Consider the following 23,435-nt stretch of genomic DNA (forward strand, 5'->3'; position numbering starts at 1 on the left):
ACGTTATTTGATGAAATATCTGAAATTATTCAGTACCTAATTATCTGGATTGCCTATTTTGTGTTTTGAAATTGTGTTAGTAAAATATACTCCATAGGTACATTAATCTAATCTATACTAATATTATAAAGCTGAAGAGTTTGTTTGTTTGTTTGTTTGTTTGTTTGTTTGAACGCGCTAATCTCGGGAACTACTGGTCCGATTTGAAAAATTCTTTCGGTGTTAGATAGCTCATTTATCGAGGAAGGCTATAGGCTATATACCATCACGCTACGACCAACAGGAGAGGAGCCACGGGGGTGAAACCGCGCGGAGCGGCTAGTACCTAATAATCACGCATAATATACTCGTAAAATTTGAATGATCTAAGGTCCTTTTATCACTTCGACTAATATTGTTTACATCTTATTGAAAGTTCTACCAATATGATAATCAGGGGAAAGTTTAGAATTTGATTTATATATATTTGTATGTTTGTGTTTATATGTGAAATGGAAAGACGAATAATAATAGTGTTGTATGTTATGTGACTAACCTCTGGGCTCTGTCATGTGTTTGTCTTGAAGATTGTTTAAGCTCAAACATTCATTTATTTAAATAGACTTCTAGAAGCATTTTGGATTCGTCATATCATAGATTTATCATTTACCACGAGTAGAAGCACTTTTTACAGAGAAGAGCCGGCAAGAAACTCTGAAAATATCCTGCCAATGTGATAAATGCGAAAGTTTCTGAGCATGGATGAGATCATGATGAGATTTATTATTTAGTCATGGTACAGGGACTGTTTATGATAAAAAAATTAAATTTTATATGGAATTGAAACGAAGTAGCGTTCTTTTAAATGGCTAATACATAATATAATAACATTTATTTATTACTAGCGGCCCGCCCCGGGTTTGCCCGTGGTATATGTTTACGTTTTCCCTCCATAAGATCCATCCTCGTACTTCAAAGAATATTATAAAAAAGAATTATCGAAATCCGTCGTTCGTTGTTGTTGTTGTTTTGCGCTTAGCAACACAATCATTTTTTTACTATATAGAAGACTTTCTGCGCTTCGCCGTTTCACCCGCGTGGCTCCGCTCCTGTTGGTCTTAGCGTAATAAAATATAGCCCATAGCCTTCCTCAATAAATGGGCTATCTAACACTGAAAGAATTTTTCAAATCGGACCAATACTTTCTGAGATTAGCGCGCTCACTCAAACAAACTCTTCAGCTTTATAATATCAGTATGATTTAACAGTACATAACAATTAATAACAATATAATAACAACAATAATAACATAAAATAACAATAAATCTATAAATAAATGAAATATGACCAAGATTTGGCAAGCGTTCGCTTTATCGGCGAATCAATGACGTTGAAGAAGAGAAAGGACCTGTAGCGTCAGCAGACAAACTTATTATGTAAAACTTTGTAAATAAAAAAATAAATAAAACATGTGTCCTTACGATATATACAGTTAACTAATACCTTATTTATCGAAGAAAATATTTTATTGATTAAAAATATTTGTTTGTTTTAGAATGTGAAAGTATGTTTATTTCTTTGTCCTTCACTTAGCAACAGAACTAATAATAGACATGGTTTTTCACAGTATTAGTTCTCTTTATACCTACTATGGTATTAGGAAAAGTACCAAATAATTATTTATGCGTAATTTTTTCACAAGGTTCTTCATGCTTCGAGTGAAGTCACGATAAAAAACTAGAATTAAGATAACATGTACTCTTATTTACTTTGAGTAGTTAAATAATATTTATTTACTAAATTATAATTAACATTTGCAATTAAAATACGCAAATAAATTACGTAGATATACCTACTTATAAGTAAAAACATATTTCTGAATACATATAACATAACCTAAAGACTATAGTTAAATATTATCTGTGACATAACTTTATTAAGTGTCTTTTATCTACCTTATATAAAAATGAAACCCGTTTTCCTTGGTCAAGGCATCACGCGTGAACGGGTGGACCGATTTCGATAATTCTTTTTGTAAGTATATAATATTCCTTGAAGTACGAGGATGGTTCTTACGGAAAGAAAACATAAACATAGTACCACGGGCGAAGCCGGGGCGGACCGCTAGTTTAGTAATAATATTATCAAAGTTAATCGATACCGAATTTAATTCTACATCCTTCACTTAGTTTTTTTACTTAGTGTTATTCTCTGAACTTTATTTTCGGTAAAACAATACCTACCTACGTCAAGTGAAAGGATCTTAAAACATGTTATCGAAAGGTTGACTCACCTTGTACTATTCGGTAGTATTCATGATTAAATATGAGAATAAATAATTATTGAAATAAATTTATTTCCTATTTAAAAATGCTGAAAGCATTAATGTAGGTATATGTTTAGGTATTTATAGGTAGATAATTTTCGTGTAAAAATAACACTATATGCATCAATTTTATTATATGGTAACTAGTGTTCCATATACAGGGATCACGTACATATCCAACGGTGAAGGAATTTTTGAAATCGGTCAATAGTTCTTGAGATTGGTGTGTTCAAACAATCAAATTCTTCAACTTTGTATTATTTATAGGAGTAGGTATTAAGTTCCTATAAAATATAATAAAATAATTCTGAACACGCTTAAAATATTATGTACACAGAAATAATGTTTTCTTTCAAAATGTAGTTACAATTTATGATAATGAAAAAGCACACAAAAAGTATCTGGATTTAATAAATTAATGTTGTATTTTGAATTCAAAATTAAATTCGATCTTTTTCTGCTGACGCGTCTGTGAAAGTTTGTCAATTTGTCACAAGAATCGCAAAAATTATGTTTCTAAAATTAATAAATTATAACACGCATTAAGATTTATTATTTATAATAAATAAATAATAAGGTTAGAGAGGTGTGGTTCAGTAGTTAATGCCTATAGTTACATATTATTATTGAAATGTCTTAGATTCGATTCCGTAAAGGTTTGATATGGTGAGTTCACAAGGTTAAGGTTATAGTTAGCCACACGCTAAGGGCTTCAGAATGTCATATTATAAGTAAAAAAATTAGTATAATATTACATTTTTAACCACATATTAGGTATACAACAAAACCACAGCCACACAGCCGCGTTTTTCTGCTGTTCGCAATAAACTCAATAACTGCTGTACCGATTTTGATTCTACTTTCACCAATGGATAGATTGTTTCTCGAGGAAGGTTTTAATGTGTGTGGTTTTAATATATTGATATTTTGTATCTTTTTGACAATGTTTGCGAAGGCCTCATATAAATATCACACTCTACCAGTCGATTATTTACAATATAATGATTAAACATAAGTAATAATATATTAATTTTACTAGATTTTCGCCCGCGGCTTCGCCCACATTTTCAAAAAAAAAGAACTTGCATAGTTCCCGGTCCTGTGGGATTTCCGGGATAAAAAGTAGTACCTATATACCAAATTTCATCAATCCATCCTCACAAACTTTCGCATTTATAATATTATGAGTAGGATAATAATATATTTTAACATTTATATATAAATCTAGAAGTTTCGGTGAATGTCCGTTAAATTGCTTCGTATGCACTATTTCCTATACACGCCTATTTCCTGAACACTTGTATGGGCATATCAACTTAAGGCTCCATTTTGCGTCTGATTGTGTCATAAATGTTAATGAACTCAAACTCAGGATATGTAACTCAAACTTAAACTGTTACTTAAACTCAAATGAAACTAAAACTCTCGAACAAACACATTTATATCTATTTTTAAATTAATTCATCCTACTATCTTAATCTTAATACTATTATAAAGGCGAAAGTTTGTTTGGATGTATGGATGTATGGATGTTTGTTACTCTTTCACGTAAAAACTACTGAACCGATTACAATGAAATTTAGCACACATATAGAGGGTAACTTGGATTAACACATAGGATAGGTTTTATCCCGGAAATCCCACGGGAACGGGAACTATGCGGGTTTTCCTTTGAAAACGCGGGCGAAGCCGCGGGCGGAAATCTAGTAATATTATAAATGCAAAAGTTTGTGAGGATGTGTGTGTGTTTGTTACTCTTTCACGCAAATACTACGGGACCGATTACAATGAAATTAAGCACACATATAGAGGGTAACTTGGATTAACACATAGGATAGGTTTTATCCCGGAAATGCAACGGGAACGGGAACTATGCGGTTTTTCTTTGAAAACGCGGGCGAAGCCGCGGGTGGAAAACTAGTATAATAATATATACTTTAAGCGAAATTCTAATCGTTTTAATACATATAAATTATTTACCACTAGGTCGGAAAGCAGTTTCTATAATCTGCAAAGTAACCTATAAAATTATATATATCTTGGAGTAATAGGAGGAGCCTGGCAAAGCAAAGCTAATATTCATTTTTCGATTTTAATTTTTGTGACATCTAAGTAAAAAAATTCGTAATAGTGGTTCCAATATAAAAAAAATCTTGCATAGTCCATTTATTTCGTTTTAGTGCGTGTATAGCTGAAAAATTGAAGTCCCGTGTCCCCAAGTGAGGTAAGGGGCAGATGCATTATGCATACATCTGTTTCACTGATCGATTATCTTTAGGGACAAGTAGGTGATCAGCCATTTTTTTTTCTTCGTCTCAACCGGGAATCAAACCCAGGACCCCTCGGTTCTACGCTCACGCGTCAACCACTGTACCAAAGAGGCGGTCATGTGTATAGCTGAGCAGCAGTAAAAATTACACGCGAAAATTAGTGTCATAATATTTTGAAACCAAACTTTAATGTATGCGTATTGTAAACTTTATATTAAGTACCAAACAAACAACAACAAACGAAACCCTACAAAGTTCTCGTTTCCGTGGGATTTCCATAATGGCGATCATATCCATTGTCCGTGTTCAGGTCTCAAACTATCTTTACGTATACAAAATATCATTCAAATCAGTTCAATGGTTTCGGCGTGAGGAATAGATAGATAGAGTTACTTTCGCATTTATAATATTTGTAGGTACTTAAGTATTATTGATAATAACTGTAGCAATATGTATGCGATTTATATTTTAGTTATAGGTTTTTGTCTATTTATAAAATGGTAGACTTACTTTCGAAGGTGAGAAGGTGAACAGTACTCTACATCCATACTAATATTACAAATGCGAAAGTAACTCTGTCTGTTACTCAATCACGCCTAAACTACCGAACCAATTTTCATGAAATTTGGTATGGAGATATTTTGATACCCGAGAAAGGACATAGGCTACTTTTTATCCCGGGAAAATGACGCAATCCCGGAAATCCCACGAGAACGGGAACTATGCGGGTTTTTGTTTGACTGCGCGGGCGAAGCCACGGGCGGAAACCTAGTTAGTAATAAATGCAAAAATCTATTAGGAATGTTTTCAATCTGTACTTTAATTTCAGTATTGTTTTGTATGCATATTATTAAGGCTTCCTTTTATCAGATTATGTATAAGTACTATAAAATAAATTAATTGAATTATTATCTACTCTTTAACAAAAGTCTTTTGTTACATACGATGACAAAGTTGCCTTTTACTTTTCCCTTTTACATATTCATATATGTCAATAGTGCAGTAGAATTTTCAAAAACATGAATAGGAGTTAAATAACTTTTACATTTAACAACTTATATTCGATTTCCCGATTCTAATCCGTAACAGCGAACTTAGCTGTTAGCCTCTACCAATCCATAACAGTCTTGATTATATTCAGTTAATATAACACATTACATCAATGCTTCTAGAAAGATCCCCACAAAGTTCAGCCTGACCCACTATAAGCCAACCAAAAATGAGCATCACTTACGATGTACCATTAAGCGCATATCAACAACAATGGAAAAAACACTGAATTTTGCAACAATGCCAACCCTGAGACATCAGTAAATAAAAATAAATACCCTGTTGGATCCGCCATTTTGATTCCATTCACTCCCCGCCTGTAAACTTCGAATAAAACGAAGCGAAAGGTGTGCGCGCAACTCAGTTGTCGCCTGACGCGGAGCTGTCAAACGAAAAGCGCGCGAACTTTGACATTTTTTTTTCTTAATTTTTTTTAATCGCGTGGCACTCGTAAGGTGTTAATATGAAGTACCTGGTTGTTTTGGCTGTATTCGCTCTGGCTTTTGCCGCAGAAGAGAAGAAAGAAAATGACGCCCCTAAGACTTTTCAGCGGTTGATCCCTGCTGATGTTCTTAGAGGTATGTTTTATAATTTATTTCATAATTGGATGAATTTTGGGGTGTGTTATATAATTATTTTGAAGAAGAATATTTAGAGCCGGTGTTGAAGTATTTATTCTGTTGCATAATTTCTTTTTTGAATAGTAATTCAATGTTTTAATAGAGCCCCAAAAATTAAATAATTTGGCGTTAAATTGATAAAAAAAGAATCACATTTTTGAGTAAACTCGATGTAAAAATTTTTACGTTCCTATGTTATGAAAGCTTAAATTGTATTTTTTGATTTTTTAAACCAAAAGTGTAAAGTTTAAAAAAGCTCTAGCTTTTTATTGTCTTTGAACTGTCTATGATAATAAATATTACATAGTTACGAGGTAATAGAGAAATCTAGATAAATAATTGGTGTGTGAAGTAATTACATATTTGCATATTGCGTGCAACTAAATTATTACGTTTAATTAACTATGCACTTATTTCGTAATACGAGATGGTTATTTTTCTAATTATTCCACAATTGCGTTATGTCTGTTGGCGGTTCCGTTAGCTCTTTTTGTTTCGTAATTTTTTCATTTTTTTGTAAAAAAATATTTAGTTTTTGCTGAAAAATTAAAATAACTCGTATCTTCTATCGTCTCTATAAATATAGAGTTATGCCATCTAAATAAATGAAAATGTATAATTTATCTTAGTAATTTCAGTACTTTATATAATCTTAGTAAGGTTATTTTATAAATTTTGTATACTTACATTTATATAATATAGAGCGTTTATACATTTTTAGTATTTTATAAATATACTAAAAATGTATATAAACTCTCTCGGACCCTGGACCTGAAAGTAGTAACGATAAAATAAAGAAATCGATACTTTATTATACTTACTGGATCAATAATTTATATTACAAAATAATTATATTCGTGATAATGTAACATAAATCATTAACAATGACATTATTATAAAAGAAACCGGTAACTTGATGTGCTGGTTTACAAAAATCAGGTCTAAAAACCGGTATGATGTTATAATTTTAGCGAATCTTACGTAAATGTCGGTTTTTAGGTTTATTAGTGTTAATCGATATAGTGATGTAAAACACGAGAGAAATGGAAAGTGGTTGCCGATTTTTGTTTATTTTTTTTTGAAACAGGCTTTATTTGATTTTTCTATTTATTTTATGCAAATGTAGGTTTATCACTTTCTTAATTAAATATATTTTTATACAAATGTGAATATGTATAGTAGATAATAAATGAAAATTAGTTTTGATAGTCTCTACATTACGATTAAGCATATCAGAAAAAAATGTTTAGGCTTGTAAAAAATATGTCGTTCATACTTTTTATATCGATTGATATAGCTTTTTTGTTACCTTAATAAAAAAACATATTTCTATGTTATTTTTAGCCTTGACCTTGGCCTTCATGGCCTGCTCTAATTAATTATGTAATAAATATTAAATATCAAGAAGCAGAAAACCATTTTATTTTATGTTTTTGACAAAATATTACCTATAGCATAGGCATTTTCAGCTTTAGGGTATTCTTATGAACAGACAAACTAACCAAAGTTTTCAAAATATTTCTTGATTGCATTTTGTATTTGAAAGTTTCAGGCTTAATGTACTTTGAAGTAAGATTTAGATAATTTTATTTTGAAGATATATGTATTTACAATAATATGTCTCTCTATATATTATGTCTCACGTATATATTTATAGTTTATGTGTTTAGAAATATTGTGAAAAGTAAAAACCGATGAAAGAATTTTCAAAATCAGTAAAGTAGTTTCATTTCATCCATATTATGTAAAAATCATCTCTATTATATAAATGTTGTTTATTTCTTAAAAACACAAATGCTTTTACGCACGGCTGACTACGACCATCAAAGAGGTCTTTGTCATGGAGGTCAGATATTATATTTTTTTAATAAAACTTACGCACTGCTTTGTCCTTTATGTAAGGAAATTGATATACTTATTATAATACATGTATTGTGTTTTGCTGGTTTTCCTGTTATATCGTATTACATAGAACCTAAAGAAGTAATTTACACACATACGTTGTTAATTTTATTATCTGTGTTTAATTTGATGTTTTAGTTACAATTTAATACAAACAATTACATTTAAACTTACAAAAGTACATAGTTATGTTACCTTACTTAATAAAATTGTATCTTTGCAACGCTCAAATAATGAAGAAATTATTTCTAATTGAATGCAATTGTAAAATATTTATGTAAATATACTTAATATTTTAATTCATTTAAATAAGATAACTTTGATCATAATTCATAATGGTTTTTTGTAAAATAATTATACATAAATATTATGCTCCTGTCTGTATATGAGTCACATTAAATCTACAGATAATTCAACACAAAAGGTTAGGTCTTGTTCGATGACCTAATATCCTGCTGTGAAATCGTGCACTTTCAAAAACCTTTCACAATTAAGTACTAAAGACTTTCACGTGGTTTACAGTTAAATGCTGGTCATTTGGCTCAATGATACAAAATTAAATTTAATTATGCACAACGCCTGTGAAATAACGCATCGTATGAATAATTTCGTCATTAATTAATAACAAAACAAATAAAAATAAATGTTCTTGCTTATCTATTAATGACGTAATAAAATTTACGCGCCCATTTTTTAATTTTGGCGCGAATGCAAACAATGACAAAAGCTTCCATATTAAAAAAAAAGCTTTTTGGGGGACCCAATTTTATTTTCAATAAAAGAAATTCGAAAAGCTGAATATTTATTAGTAGCTCAGTGATTTCATAACAAGGCCTCTCACCACTTAGTTATACATAATGCAATAATTTAAAATGACAGTATTGCCATATACAGTAAAAACTTGTATTTATGTCTAATGTGGTAGTTTTTCGCAATCCACAGATATGTAGCAACTCGTAACTCGATGGTATCCGTTGGGAAATCAAATTGCATGCATTATACCTTTTTATCCGATTACAGTAAATAACATTTTAATTGTTCCTAATGGCATGGAGCGGTTATTGTGTTTAAAAACCTTGAAATTGGTATTTTGGAATTCTTTAACGTTATCATTGGGTTCTTTCAAGATAAATTGAGATGCGTATTATAGAAAAATTAAATGATGATTAAATGTCTATTATAATCAAATTTAAAAATAATTAATTGTAGTTTAATAAACAGTGATAGAAATGACAATAATTAATTATTGTTTAATGTGTTTTTAAAAACACATTAAACAATACGTCATGTGAATATTATTTAATTAAATATTTTTCATTGGTGCTATTAAAAACAAATCTTTTTGAATGATGGTATATATAGTACGTATTCTAAAAGTTGTGTGACCATACTTTAATTAATTATGACTCATTATTTGTAAAACCATGCAATGATAATCACAATTGACATTTACAATAGTAACATAAATAAACCTTTATTTAGATTACTTCCTGGTGTCCTTTAAATGTAACAGGTATAAGAAAAATGACTCATACATAATCAAATGACATGATTATACAGCCTTGGACAGTTCTAGAATCTAATGAAAGTAGGTTGTTTTAAAAAGTAATCCGCTCCATTCGTCCGCTGTTCGATTTGGCTGTTGTAACATTTGAACCAAAGCGATAGAGTTTGAACTGAGTATCATCGTCTTTTGTTTGACATAAGTGTAGAACAGAAAAAGCTTTAGAATCGATTTTGTTGTTTTTAAATGATCTTTTTTATGTATTTCAACACGCTTTTATTAGCACCACCGGTATGTTTGTATGTTACCGACTCATATTTTAGACTCGATTTTGACGCACTTTAAACGGACATATTTAATTCAAACTTTGTACACTTATCAAGGATCGGTGACAAAACAATAATTTCACGAGTTTGCGTGTTCGTGCGCTTCCCAAACCGTGTCTTAACCGACTCCAAAAAAAGAGGAGGTTCTCAAATCGAGCGGTATATTTTTAACAATATTTATATTTGTTTGTTTTGAAATCTTCGTTTAAAGTAAATTGTTACGCATTACGATTGGAAAGTAGTTTAACTTGGCTCGATCTGCGATGTCACTAACATTAGCATTTCAAATACGTGATGACAGCGTTATGTAACTTTTTATTGCTTGTTTTTTTAAATTAGGCTTGTAGCTTTCCTTGCTGTTTAGCCTTCCGTTGTAAATCTACACTAATAGAGGGAAACTTTGTTTGTTTATTTGTTTGATTGTAATGAATAGGCTCATAAACTACTGGACCGATTTTGATGAAATTTGGCACAGATAGGTAATCTTTAGACCCTCAGAAAGAACATAGGCTACCTTTTATTGCGAAATATGTACCACGGGCGAAGCCTGGGCGAACCGCTAAATTTGTAAATATATAGATTTTTATTTCAGAAAAATTATATTAATATTTAAATACGTTAATATTTGTGATAATTATTACATACTGTAATGGCCGCTCCATGTATTTTTTGTGTTAAAAATACATGGATAAAGTTTTCGAAGCAGAGACATCAAGCAAAAAATAGAGTCATTTTGCAATTAATTTGATAATAATAAAAAAGCCTTTAAACCTTAATGTCATTTCCTAGTAAAAGCAAGGATAAAAATACATTTGTGGAAGCGGAAATGACATTTATTATTTTTTAATACATTCACTTTATTCGATTGACATTTTATTAATAAAAATACTTTCGAATTATAATAATGAGATAAATAAGTAGATAGTAATATTATAAACGTCTGTTTGTGTGTCTGTTACACGTTCAAGGCTACACCGATTTTCATGAAATTTGGAAACACAATAGGTAATTGAAGACTCTTTTTTTAGGGTTCCGTAGCCAAAATGGCAAAAACGGAACCCTTATAGTTTCGTCATGTCCGTCTGTCCGTCTGTCCGTCTGTCCGTCTGTCACAGCCGATTTACTCGGAAACTATAAGTACTACAGTGATGAAATTTGATGGGAATATGTGTTGTATGAACCGCTACAAAAATATGACACTAAATAGTAAAAAAAAGAATTGGGGGTGGGGCCCCCCATACATGTAACTGAGGGATGAAATTTTTTTTTTCGATGTACATACCCGTGTGGGGTATCAATGGAAAGGTCTTTTAAAATGATATAAAGTTTTCTAAAAAACATTTTTCTTAAAGTGAACGGTTTTTGAGATATCAGCTCTCAAAGTCGTAAAAAGTATGTCCCCCCCCTCTATTTTTATAACTACGGGGTATAAAATTCTAAAAAAAATAGAGGTGATGCATGCTAATTAACTCTTTCAACGATTTTTGGTTTGATCAAAGTATCTCTTATAGTTTTTGAGATAGGTTGATTTAACTGTAATTTATTATATTTGCTGCTACGGAACCCTTTGTGCGCGAGCCCGACTCGCACTTGGCCGGTTTTTCTTGTTTGTATATCAACTCGATTTTTTTCCCACGGACGAAACCGCAGACCACACCTAGTATTATAGCTAATATATTGTGGTATTCTCAAGTTTAAGTTTTCAAAAGACTTGTATAATTTACAATTCAAATTTGTATAACTTGAATAATAATAGATGCTTTACATGCATTTAATAATAATAAATTATTAATTTATTGTCTACACTCTAACGCATAGTTATCAAGATTATGATTATTTCTTAATAATAGTTACCTATATCTATATTTATAACTAGCTGTTTTCCGCGGTTTCACCCGCACTGCTCCGCTCCTGTTGGTTAGCGTGATGATATAATATATAGCCTATAGCCTTCCTCGAGTTAGTTTACAAGGTTGCTAGTACAGTGATATCCAAACTAGGCTATTGCCTGTATCTTGGATATCAGAAACGATATATAGATAATATAGGTAACTATTATTATAAATATAGGTAACTAGTAACTATTATCTATACTAATTACTAATATTATAAAGCGGGAACTACTGGTCCGATTTGACAAATTCTTTCGGTATTATATAGCTCATTTATCGAGGAAGGCTATAGGCTATATAGACCATCACGCTACGACCAACAGAAGTGAAGCCACAGGGGTGAAACCGCGCGGAGCAATAAACTAAAATACATAAACAAACAAATAATATTTCTATTACAAATCTTAGATTTATAATCTTATTTCTAGTTTTTTGTATGTTTGTCTGTATGTGTATCACGACAAAAATACTTAAAAAATACTAATTAATTAAAAATTACTTTGTGCTTGTAATTAAATACCAAGTTAACTCATAACTTAGCCCGTTAAGCATTAAGTTTATATAACTTACTTCAAGTGAAAGTTGTGTGTCTAGATGTCACAAACTAGGCTGTCTGGACGCGCCTTGTAATATTACGTAAACTGTCATTTTTTTATATGTACTAGCTTTTCAATCTGGCTCTACTTGGGCAGATTTTTTAATTATTTCTAAGTTATTATTCTGCTCTAGTGTCTCTAAACTCATTAAATGTGTTTTTTACAAGCATTTTATATGAAACTAGCGGTCCGGCCCGGCTTCGCCCCTGGTACATATTTCGCAATAAAAGGTAGCCTATGTCCTTTCTCGGGTATCAAAATATTTCCATACCAAATTTCATGCAAATTGGTTCAGTAGTTTAGGCGTGATTGAGTAACAGACAGACAGACAGAGTTACTTTCGCATTTATAATATTAGTATGGATTAATGCTTCAGCAAATTAGTTTCTGTCTGACAATCTCATAATAATTTGATTTTAAAATAAATGCGTTTGTCACATTGAAACACATCCTAATTATACAACCCATACTTCCTTCATGGTCCTATCACTACATAGTATAAAACAAAGTCGCTTTCTCTGTCCCTATGTATGCTTGAATCTTTAAAACTACGCAACGGATTTTGATGCGGTTTTTTTAATCGATAGAGTGATTCAAGCGGAAGGTTTGAGAATATAATTTATTATGTTTTAGACAAAGCGGGCGAAGCCGCGGGCAGAAAGCTAGATGATAATAAAAACCTAATATTTCAACATGTATAGCTACTACAACAATTAGGTCTATTTTTTTGACCTACTTCAAACAATGCTAATTCAACATAACGCGTAACTGCATTGTACATTACACATTGTTTGATATTGAAAGAGAAACTCCCATTTTAAAATGGCGGCCAAATAATGCCTGTGACACTGTGAAATTGTGTGTTCCTGTCCATTGCATTATGAAATGAAATAATGATAACAATGCAGTTGGCAAGTTTTTTTATGATTTATAATACATATTATGTTATTAAATACTAGGTTTCCGCCCGCGGCTTCGCCCGCGCAGTCAAAGAAAAACCCGCATAGTTCTCGTTCCCGTGGGATTTCCGGGATTGTCCTTTCTCGGGTATCAAAATATCTAGTTTAGGCGTGTTTGAGTAACAGACAGACAGACAGTGTTACTTTCGCATTTATAATATTAGTATGGATTTTACTAGTGTTAGGTTTTGGTCATTACTCGGAGCAAAATTAATAAAATCAGTCTCCTAATGCATGAAACTTACACGCAACAAATTTGGAAGTCCTTTCTAAACCTATGTTATTAATTATCTAACGAAAGATATTTTATTTGTTATATTTAATAAAATGTCGATTTTTTTTTATTAAATTCGCTTTCTCGTGAGAACAACACATTGCAATAATAAACATTTTCGCTCAAAAATAACGTTCAAACTAAATCTATAGGTTCTATCTATGTATTACCTAGCTTAAGAGTTTGTTTGTTTGAACGCGCTTATATCAGGAACTACTGGTCCGATTTGAAAAATTATTTCGGTCTTAGATAGCCCATTTATCGAGGAAGGCTTATAGCCTATATGCCTATACGCTAAGACCAACAGAAGCGGATTCACGCGGGTGAAACTGCGGGGCACAACTAGTCTATTTTATACGAATATGCTAACAGAATCGTGTAATAAATAATTAATTCTAGAACCGTGTGATTTAGTTTACATTCACAGGCTGAACTTTGAATCTAGACCACGGCCATCCAGTCTAGATTGGTTTAGATAACATATTGTTCCTTAGGTACTTTGTATGTTGGCATCAAATGTATGTAATTAATATGGTGATTAAGTAGTTTTGAAAATTTTTACTTTTGAATGATAGTGTAAATATAAATTAATATGTTTAAGTACTATTTCTTAGATACTATTTGCCTCTCAAAATATTCAAAAAACGTTAACCATCAAATATATAAGAAAACTTAATAATTCTAGGAATGTTAGGTTGTAGATAGGTAGGTAGGTCAAAGGAAAAATAAACACAGAAATATGAATAAAAAACGTTTATTCATAACCCAACCATAGACATAACATACCAAATCATAACTCTATTATCTATCATCCATTTTCCCGTTCAAAAATAAGCCGTATAACCACTGATCCCAAAATATTTACAAAGTAATAACTCTATTATCTCTGCCCACAGACTTCCCCAGTGTCTGCGTATTACATTACCTGTGTTATAACTCTATTCTTTCTGCCCATAGACTTCCCCGGCGTCTGCTTCGCGTCCACCCGCTGCGCGACCGTCGAGCCAGGCAACTCATGGGACCTAGCACCTTTCTGTGGTCGTAGCTCTTGCGTCATCAGCGAAGACCAGCCCCCAAGGCTGTTAGAGTTGGTTGAGGACTGTGGACCTCTGCCAATTGCTAACCCTAAGTGCAAGCTGGATACTGGTAAGTTTTATTGTATGTAATACAAATATTAGTACCCATTCCACTTGCATGACGTATTTTATATTATTTCGCATTTCATTTGGAGTTAAATGGGATGGAAAACATTTTTTTTCTTTTTGATATTCGAGCAGTTTATGGCAGTTAGTTATTTAATACTCATAACATAAAAAATCTTATTTCTTTAATACTTATGTGATACAAAAATCACCAAGTATTATGTATTCTATTTTATATATTAACCATATTTATTGTTTACAGAGAAGACAAACAAGACAGCTCCTTTCCCCGGCTGCTGCCCAGTCTTCACTTGCGAGGATGGCGTCAAGTTAGAGTACCCAGAACTCCCTACCCCTCCTCCTGAAGACGCAAAGAAAGAGGAGGAAAAGAAGTCTTAAATTATTACAAAAAAAAATTAGAAATAAATTTAGTCTATGGCAGAGCGCGGCAACCATGACAGCTCATTTGTAATCTGTGGCGGGAAAATTACGCGCCGATTTTAGACGCTTTTAGTTACAGATAAAAAATTTGAACGTCTAACGGTAAGGCGTTTTGAATAGAAATTTTTAATTGTGGCAACATTGCCTCAACTTTCCATTGAAATGATACGTTTCGGCTTTCTAGTTTCTATTTCATAATGTACAATAGGCCACCATTGTTGAAAATCAATCGCCACACTTCCTGTCTTTTCAAAAAACTGTGACAAAATGTTAATTGTTGTACATTTTTGTGTTTGTTTTTTTTAGAAGTTCATCGGCTTTTTACTTGAATACCTGCCTATTATAAGATAATGTTTGTGATATTGATATTAATAGAAAAGTTATTCAATAAAAAATACAAAATTTCTAAATATGTCTTTTATTTATTTTTTCCCTAGATAACAGAGCGTGAAATTATTTTTTAATTTTTTTTATAGAACAACAGTATATTTTTATGAAAGAAATTAATAGTTTTGTCCGAGTTAGAGATGCTCTATGTCTATGAATATCGACATAATATTGATAACCGTGAAAGACTAGGTACTATATTATTTATTAATTTGGTAAACCTATCTTACAATAATAAAGGTCATACTTGTATACGTAGTATATTATTATTAGTCTGTGGTCATACATATTATATTGTTGAAGTTTGAACTGATGCTTAAAAAGAAATAAAAGAGCTGAGTGTATATTTCCGTAATAGAGTCATTTTTATGGGTTCAGTTTTAAATTTTGCGACAAATTTACCCAATTTTGTTTACTTATCAACAAAAATAAAATATCAGGGACCGACCCACTATCTTCGTTTGTAAATATTATAGGTATATAAAAAAAGTTTTATATTTGTCTCTCCTTCCTTAAATACCGAGGTTCTTGTGAAAATAGGATAAGTTTTGAGTAAAGAAAAAAACACATTTTAACTCAATAGTTTATTTCAGAATAATGAATCGCATATAATTTTACAGAATATATTATAATTGTCAACACTTATATACTTGTATTATACGAACATTTATCTATAGATACAAGTGTAAATTAAAAATAACAAATTAATTTCTAATTCACTGTAAATCGAAAAAATATTTTGCTTATTGCATCTGCCTTTTATATCGAAACATGAGGCATAAATAAGTCCAAAAAATTACACAAAATGGTTGCATAATAATATTATGTACCAAATATTCATGAAATGTTTAAGTTTAATATAGGTAAAAAAAATATCTTCTTGTTCCATTGACTTGTGCACAAAAATTAACGATAGGTTTCTTAAAGAAAACTCTAAGTATTTCTTTTTTTTTTGCAAAGACGATTTGCTATGTTACAAGAAAAAAAAAACAATAAGTCACGATATAATAGGCAGAGACAATATAACTGAAATTTTAAAGCGAAACATTAACACACTATATAAATACATTTTTAACATTCTCAACTATCGCTAACATTGATCACTTATCTATTACATGTATAATAAATATTATTTTAACTAGATATACGAATAAATAATCAACTATAGTGTTAAAATCACAATTCTTCTAATTTTAACATTTAATATTGCACAAAATAGACACAAAATGCGATTACGAGTTTGAGCTGGTTTGAAATATTATTGACAAGCTGTCAAATGTCAAAGATGCGTCATGAAAAGCGCGCGAAATTTGACAATCGATTTGTGGTTCTGACGTTTATAAAAAATATGATGACAACGTTATTATTTGTATGATTTTTTAGTATTTAAAATATGTATTTGTGCTGATAACTTTGTACAAAGCAAAAATATACCATGTATATAATATAATATATACCAAATATTTTTTACAAAAAATATACTTTTCCAAACGAAAATCCACTATTCCAAAAAAGTTAGCATGCCGACAGATTATAAAATAAAAAAAGGCTTAACCATCATTGACAAAACATGATATGTGACTAATTCAGACAATTAAAACAAATGTTATACATTTTTGTGTTATAAAAGGGTATAAAACGAAAGAGGTAGTTCCACCGGAAGTATGATTTCAATGAAAATGACAAAGAAGTATAACTATTTATATACATTTATAGATTAATTCCTCTCATTTTGACCTTTCGATTTTACTTACATAATTTAAATTTCTAGACAAGATATGCCCATGAATTACCACTAAGCGATAGCGTACACAGACGAAAAATAACCTCTCCCAAAATGCATAGCAAAAATAATGAAAAAGCATTCTCTATCCGTAAGAACCTTCAAAACTTGATAAATCCGAGAGTAAAAAATATAGCATTTACTACTAGATTATCTAATGAGTCTAAGCTAGACTCCAAAACAGATTCAACTGTCCTAAATCCAAAGTGACTGCATTGAATAACGAGAAATACTGCTATCTCTATCTAACATTATGTAATAGACAGAGACGTATATATCTAGAATTTGTCCGCGATGACGCAATCGCGTCAGGTTTAGAAACTAGATCCAATGATCACTAATTATTACACGGTTGGCAATACATAACCGAAGCTCGGCTTAGTCACGATTAACTATTTTTCGCCACTGCAACTATTTTTATTTAGAAAAAACATGTGTGCGTGTACTAGTGTACACACGTAAGAAGTGAAACTTCTTTATGACCTTATTTTTCAAAAAACAATATTTTACTATATGCAACTTTACAGAAATACGTCGAATCAAGCATGGTAGGGATAAGAAAAGAATGGCGCGTAACGGAAAAATGTCACGCGTAACGAAAAAATGTCACACTAAATTTTTTTCCAACCCCGTTATAGAAGTTTCACTTCAAAAAGAAACTGAAAGGACATATGAAAGTTTTGTTGAAGTTGCGGCTTTTTGCTTGTGTTTTGTTAAAATTGAATGAAAGTTAAATTCTTTTAAAATTTTTAACGGAAATTTCGACAGATGAAACAAATTATTTGTAGCTGTATCAATATCGTTATATGTATAACGTTATTTTACTCATTTGACATCCGTTATGAATACCGATATTACTATATTTCGATACCGATATTTAAATAATAGTTTTTTAATACCAAAATATAATTATTTAAAGGTTTCTGTACTTTTCCAATATTAATAGAAGTATATTTAATTTGTCATTGCGGTGTGCATTCAATTTAAAAATCATTTATATATAATTTTGTCAAAACCACTTTTGAACAATAAAAATTAAGTTATCGTTACTTCTAATCGCATTCGTCTTTATAATATTATTTTATTTATGAATAAATAATGGAATAGAATTTAAAGTTTATTTTTATCCCTACGTTATCATACATTTATTTTACTTTTAAACGATCTTCACTACATAGTATAAAACAAAGTCGCTTTCTCTGTCCCTATGTCCCTTTATACCTATGCTTAAATCTTTAAAACTACGCAACGGATTTTGATGCGGTTTTTTTTAATAGATAGAGTGATTCAAGAGTTTTAGTATATAATTTATTAGGTTTTAGACAAAGCGGGCGAAGCCGCGGGCGTTAAGCTAGTATTTTAATAATATTCTATTGTCACTATGAATGTGCTATGAACGTGACTGAAGCATCTTTAAAGTGAGAGTTCTGAAGAAAAATCGACTTTCACTCATGAATTCGTGTGATGGATGTCATATATTGTTCACGGTAATATTTTGATAGACTTTCAATGGATTATAAATTGTTTTTATATTAGTTTAGTCACGGTAATAAATTTTTAAGATGCAAGAATATCTTTTAACTATTGATGAAGTAATTAAATTATGTCATGTAATTTTTTAATTTACTCTTTTGCATTAACCTTAATAGGTAATTAGCTGATCAAACTAATTCTGTTATTCATTATTGATATAAATTACCCCATATATTAATTGATTTACCATGTAAGTTATTTAAATTGCAAATAAATTTATTTTTATTCTTTGCAATTATTTATTTATTATACAGAACGCTTCAAAGATGTTAAAATTTAATCAATATTAAACACACTAATGTTATCAAACAAAACGGTATTATAAAAAAGAGCGTATGTGCCAAGCACGTGTCAGAAGTGAAACTTCCTTGTCAAGATTCAAAGATACAAAAGCCGTCGCCGTACTCTATGACGTGACGGTATTGCCATGCGATGTAATTAATATCGTTTTTAATAATAAAAATAGTTGCACTGGCAAGTACGATAAAACTGTATCTATTAACACCAGTAAAATCACATACACCAAGTCTGACTAATGTCTATATATAACAACTTGCTACTTTAAGGTATCTTAAAACTACTACGTAAATACGGAGTTTTTCCTAATTTATAAGGATTTAGGAATATCATATAATTGTAATAATGGTAAAAATTATAATTTTAGGACAAGATATTTTATGCATTGCATTGTTTGAAACGCAGTTAATTTTCAGTTAAAAACATAATTGATCAAATAACTTCAATTTGACGTGCATTATACATCAATATTCTAAATCGGTATAGTTTTTCAAGATTCTCGAACCACGGAGATTAACTATATTCTAACAACAGATTAAATTCTAACTAACCGGCACCCATCAATAGAGTGGCTGTGCCATATGTTGCTTTACCTGATTGTTAATCAACCCTTGAGTGTGGATAATTGTGTACATCCACACAATACTTAAAATATTGTGTAAATCAATTTAAATACTTAAAATTTTCAATTGTATACAAGTTCAGATGATATAAACGCTTCTTTTTTATAGAATTATTATATTATAGGGTAGTAATCACTACATAGTATAAAACAAAGTCGCTTTCTCTGTCCCTATGTCCCTATGTCCCTTTGTATGCTTAAATCTTTGAAACTACGCAACGGATTTCGATGCGGTTTTTTTTAATAGATAGAGTGATTCAAGAGGAAGGTTTTTGTATATAATTTATTAGGTTTTAGACAAAGCGGGCGCAGCCGCGGGTGGTAAGCTAGCTACTTATACATTAAGAAAAAACTCCGCATCACCGGGTACAACACTATAAAACTTTTACAAATGTATACAATAATGATCTTTATCAACATTAATGTTAACTAAATGGAATGAATAACAACAAGCTTAAATATCTCACTATTATAAATATTCAATTATAACTGAAAAACGATTTAATTTTGGTCGCTAATTGATTACTTGCAAATAACAGTAACGTAACAGTTATTTTTGAATAACCGTTATTTGGATATATATATATCGTTTCGGATATTTTTCGTTATCACATATTGATATCGTTGGATATCGTTTAACGATACTTAAGTACTGTTTTTTTGATATTATTTACAAATATTTGTTAAAAAGAAATAAACGTCACATACTAACGGTCGCTTCCTATGATACTAATTTAACTAATGAACGACCGTTTTAAAACTAATGTAAACTATAAATAAAAATATTTCATACATTTTCTGTTACAAAAGTTTAAACTACATGAATAACAGTATAAAAGGGCTAACCTAGGTCTATAGAGCCACATTCGTATTCCTGTTATTCCTTCTCTTTCTATCACATAGAAATATAATTTACTAGAGCGAGAAAGATTGCTTTATGCTTTGCCTTTGCAAGTCAGAATTCATTGACAGTAGGAATTATTTAGATTTACTACTGCACTTATATTTACTTAAGGGCTGATTTATCAATCCTTGGTTAAAACTTATTCGTCGAATAATGTATAAAACTACCATTTTAAAAAGATGTTCTATTGGTCCGTATTTGACAATTTACGTGACATTTTAATAATATTATCGTGTAATACTTTATTGGACGGATAAGTTTTATCCAAGCATTGAAAAATCGGCCCTAAGTTGGTTTAAAAATTATCATGACCTGGTATTATTGTGTCAATTAAGATCTGTATCTTTACGAAAAGCCTTTAATTTAAGGAAGAATAGTCAAATGATAATTGATGTTAAATGCCTTCCTATTGAAGAATGTAAGCAATATTTCTCGCTATAGTAAACTTAAGACAGATGAATGTTAATATTACATGATTGCATATTCAAAAGTGGCTCAGCCCTTCTAAATAGAACTGCATTTGTATAATTTTTTGGCAGTTTTAAGATGTTATTTTAGTAGTTTCGTGAAATAATACATTTTGAGCAACCGAGCAAAAATATTATACAATGATACTGACGTTCCAATAGATATTACTATTTTTAAAACGTCAACATGACATCTACTCATTTTGTGCGATACGAACGACTTTTTTCTTTTATTATCTACAATAACAATAATATTAAATTCTAACCATAATTTAACATTGACTCTTCAACACTAAAACGTCAATTTTATGTAGACAGCGTGACAAGTAGATTAATTATTTTTATAATTACAAGCGTTTGAAAAGAAGAATTTTATTGTAATCATAAAAATAATTCATTGTAAGAGCTACATGCTTTAAAACAAGGTATTGTAATTTAGAAATAAGTTTTCATTTATGACAGTATTTGGGTATTAAATAAAATTTTACTGTACTGATGTTTGTGTGTTTGTTGTTGATGTGATGTTTTAAAACATGTAACCCTTGAAGATTTTAGAAACATTTAGGTCATAGCAATGGAGTGCCGTGCAGTTAAACAATAGTAATATTTTTTAATGTTTTTTTTTATAACGAAATATATAAAAACTCTTTGATGCACAGCACTAGTTAGTCATGATCATGAAAGAAGAAAATGTTGAAATGGATGTGGCAAATGTGTTGTAGAAATAAACGCATCCAAAAATGTCTATTCGTGATATTTACGATTACGATTAAAACATTATTACAAAACTCTACGAGAAAACACGTATTAAGACTGACCCTGCTAGTTACTACGTTGTTAACTCGACTATTCTTAATTTTAGTAAAATAATATAAAGAAATTCAACTCTACCTAAACTAAACTTTTAAAGAAACCGATACCGATAACGTTACGTTGTCAAATAACCATAACGTTATACCGTCCATACCAATTCAATACCGTTATTCTCCCATCACTTTTCAGATTGAAAATATCCAATATCTTTTCCAGCAACATGAAATTCAAAAATATAATGGAATCACAACTTTTCATAGTTTATAATAATTTGATTAACTTGACTCTCGATGGTAGAGCTGCTTAGCAATTTTCTATAAGTACCACTTTTTCTACTGAATATGAATTAAGTGAGGTCTGGCTGATTTATTTTGTAAAGATAACATTTTACAAACGTCTGCATTTAGCACACCAGATAACATGACACTTAATTCTGTCCTATATTTTTTTTTAATGGCGGACAACCGACCAGACACTTTCGTTAGCAAATCAAACATACCTTAAATTTTTACTCAATTCCATGAATATAGCAATTATTCTTTAAATAAAAAAAACCGAAAAGCAGTAACTAGTTACTGCAAAGTAAAAAGGGATTTATTAAATCGAGAGGTGACTATTCCGGCAACCAGACACTTTCAAGCGAATCGAGCAGAACCTAACCATAATAATATGTTTATTTATTATTTTTGTTTTAAATTTAGCGAGAAAAAAAAATCTATTCTGACAACCAGACACTTTCAAGTTTCAACCGAATCAACCAGAACCTAACCCATCAAACATAAAACTAAAACATAATCATTTGGCACATCCACTCCGACTATCGAAAGCGCATCGGAAACGTATCCCCAGAACCGTTCAGTCTTATGACGTAATGTCACGTGTGACGTAATAGTTGTGACGTAACGTCACGTGTGACGTAATAGTTGTGACGTGTCGTCACGTGTGACGTAATAGTTGTGACGTAACAAATTATTCCGGTTTCAGGCGGTGCCACTGAACGATGGTCTGCCGCGGTTTGGTTATCATGTCCTGCCAGTGTTTGGTCTCGGTGGCCCCGGAGCCGTTTTTACCTGAAAATTAAAACATGAAATCAAAATCACTACATAGTATAAAACAAAGTCGCTTTCTCTGTCCCTATGTCCCTTTGTATGCTTAAATCTTTGAGATTACGCAACGGATTTTGCTGCGATAATAGATAGAGTGATTCAAGAGGAAGGTTTTTAGTACATAATTTATTAGGTTTTAGACAAAGCGGGCGAAGCTGCGGGCGGTAAGCTAGTTTATAATTAAAATAAATGAATAAATCCGACAAGAATATTTATTTTTATTCATCAATCAAGACAATCAA

The 23,435-nt window shown here is 30.8% G+C and overlaps 2 protein-coding genes across 4 annotated transcripts in view; one reads left to right on the forward strand and one right to left on the reverse strand.

Annotated features, from left to right (window-relative positions):
- Window positions 1-5,970: 5,970 nt before the first annotated feature.
- LOC149895713 (uncharacterized) lies at window positions 5,971-15,691 on the forward strand. Its single transcript, XM_090118653.1, has 3 exons — window positions 5,971-6,203; window positions 14,656-14,844; window positions 15,103-15,691. The coding sequence occupies exons 1-3, from the start codon at window positions 6,089-6,091 to the stop codon at window positions 15,237-15,239; spliced, it is 441 nt and encodes a 146-aa protein (XP_089974779.1). The 5' UTR covers window positions 5,971-6,088; the 3' UTR covers window positions 15,240-15,691.
- A 7,144-nt stretch (window positions 15,692-22,835) lies between these two features.
- Window positions 22,836-23,435, reverse strand: part of Syt7 (Synaptotagmin 7) — a 259,700-nt gene continuing 259,100 nt past the window's right edge. For all 3 annotated transcript variants that reach the window (XM_090118642.1, XM_090118644.1, XM_090118643.1), the window contains one exon: window positions 22,836-23,157. In XM_090118642.1, the coding sequence (XP_089974768.1) occupies window positions 23,057-23,157 (101 nt within the window). In that variant the 3' untranslated portion in view covers window positions 22,836-23,056. The remainder of the gene's footprint in view (window positions 23,158-23,435) is intronic.

This window comes from Colias eurytheme, chromosome 30 (genome assembly GCF_061535395.1).
Source record: "Colias eurytheme isolate Ceu_HAF_F1 chromosome 30, ilColEury1 Martin Lab GWU primary, whole genome shotgun sequence".
NCBI classification, from domain to species: domain Eukaryota; kingdom Metazoa; phylum Arthropoda; class Insecta; order Lepidoptera; family Pieridae; genus Colias; species Colias eurytheme.

Bases quoted from the DNA above. Each gene is read 5' to 3' on its own strand.
- LOC149895713 (XM_090118653.1), top strand. From the start codon at position 6,089: ATGAAGTACCTGGTTGTTTTGGCTGTATTCGCTCTGGCTTTTGCCGCA. The intron at 6,204-14,655 runs GTATGTTTTATA...TTCTGCCCATAG, and splicing joins CCCTGCTGATGTTCTTAGAG to ACTTCCCCGGCGTCTGCTTC. The intron at 14,845-15,102 runs GTAAGTTTTATT...TATTGTTTACAG, and splicing joins TAAGTGCAAGCTGGATACTG to AGAAGACAAACAAGACAGCT.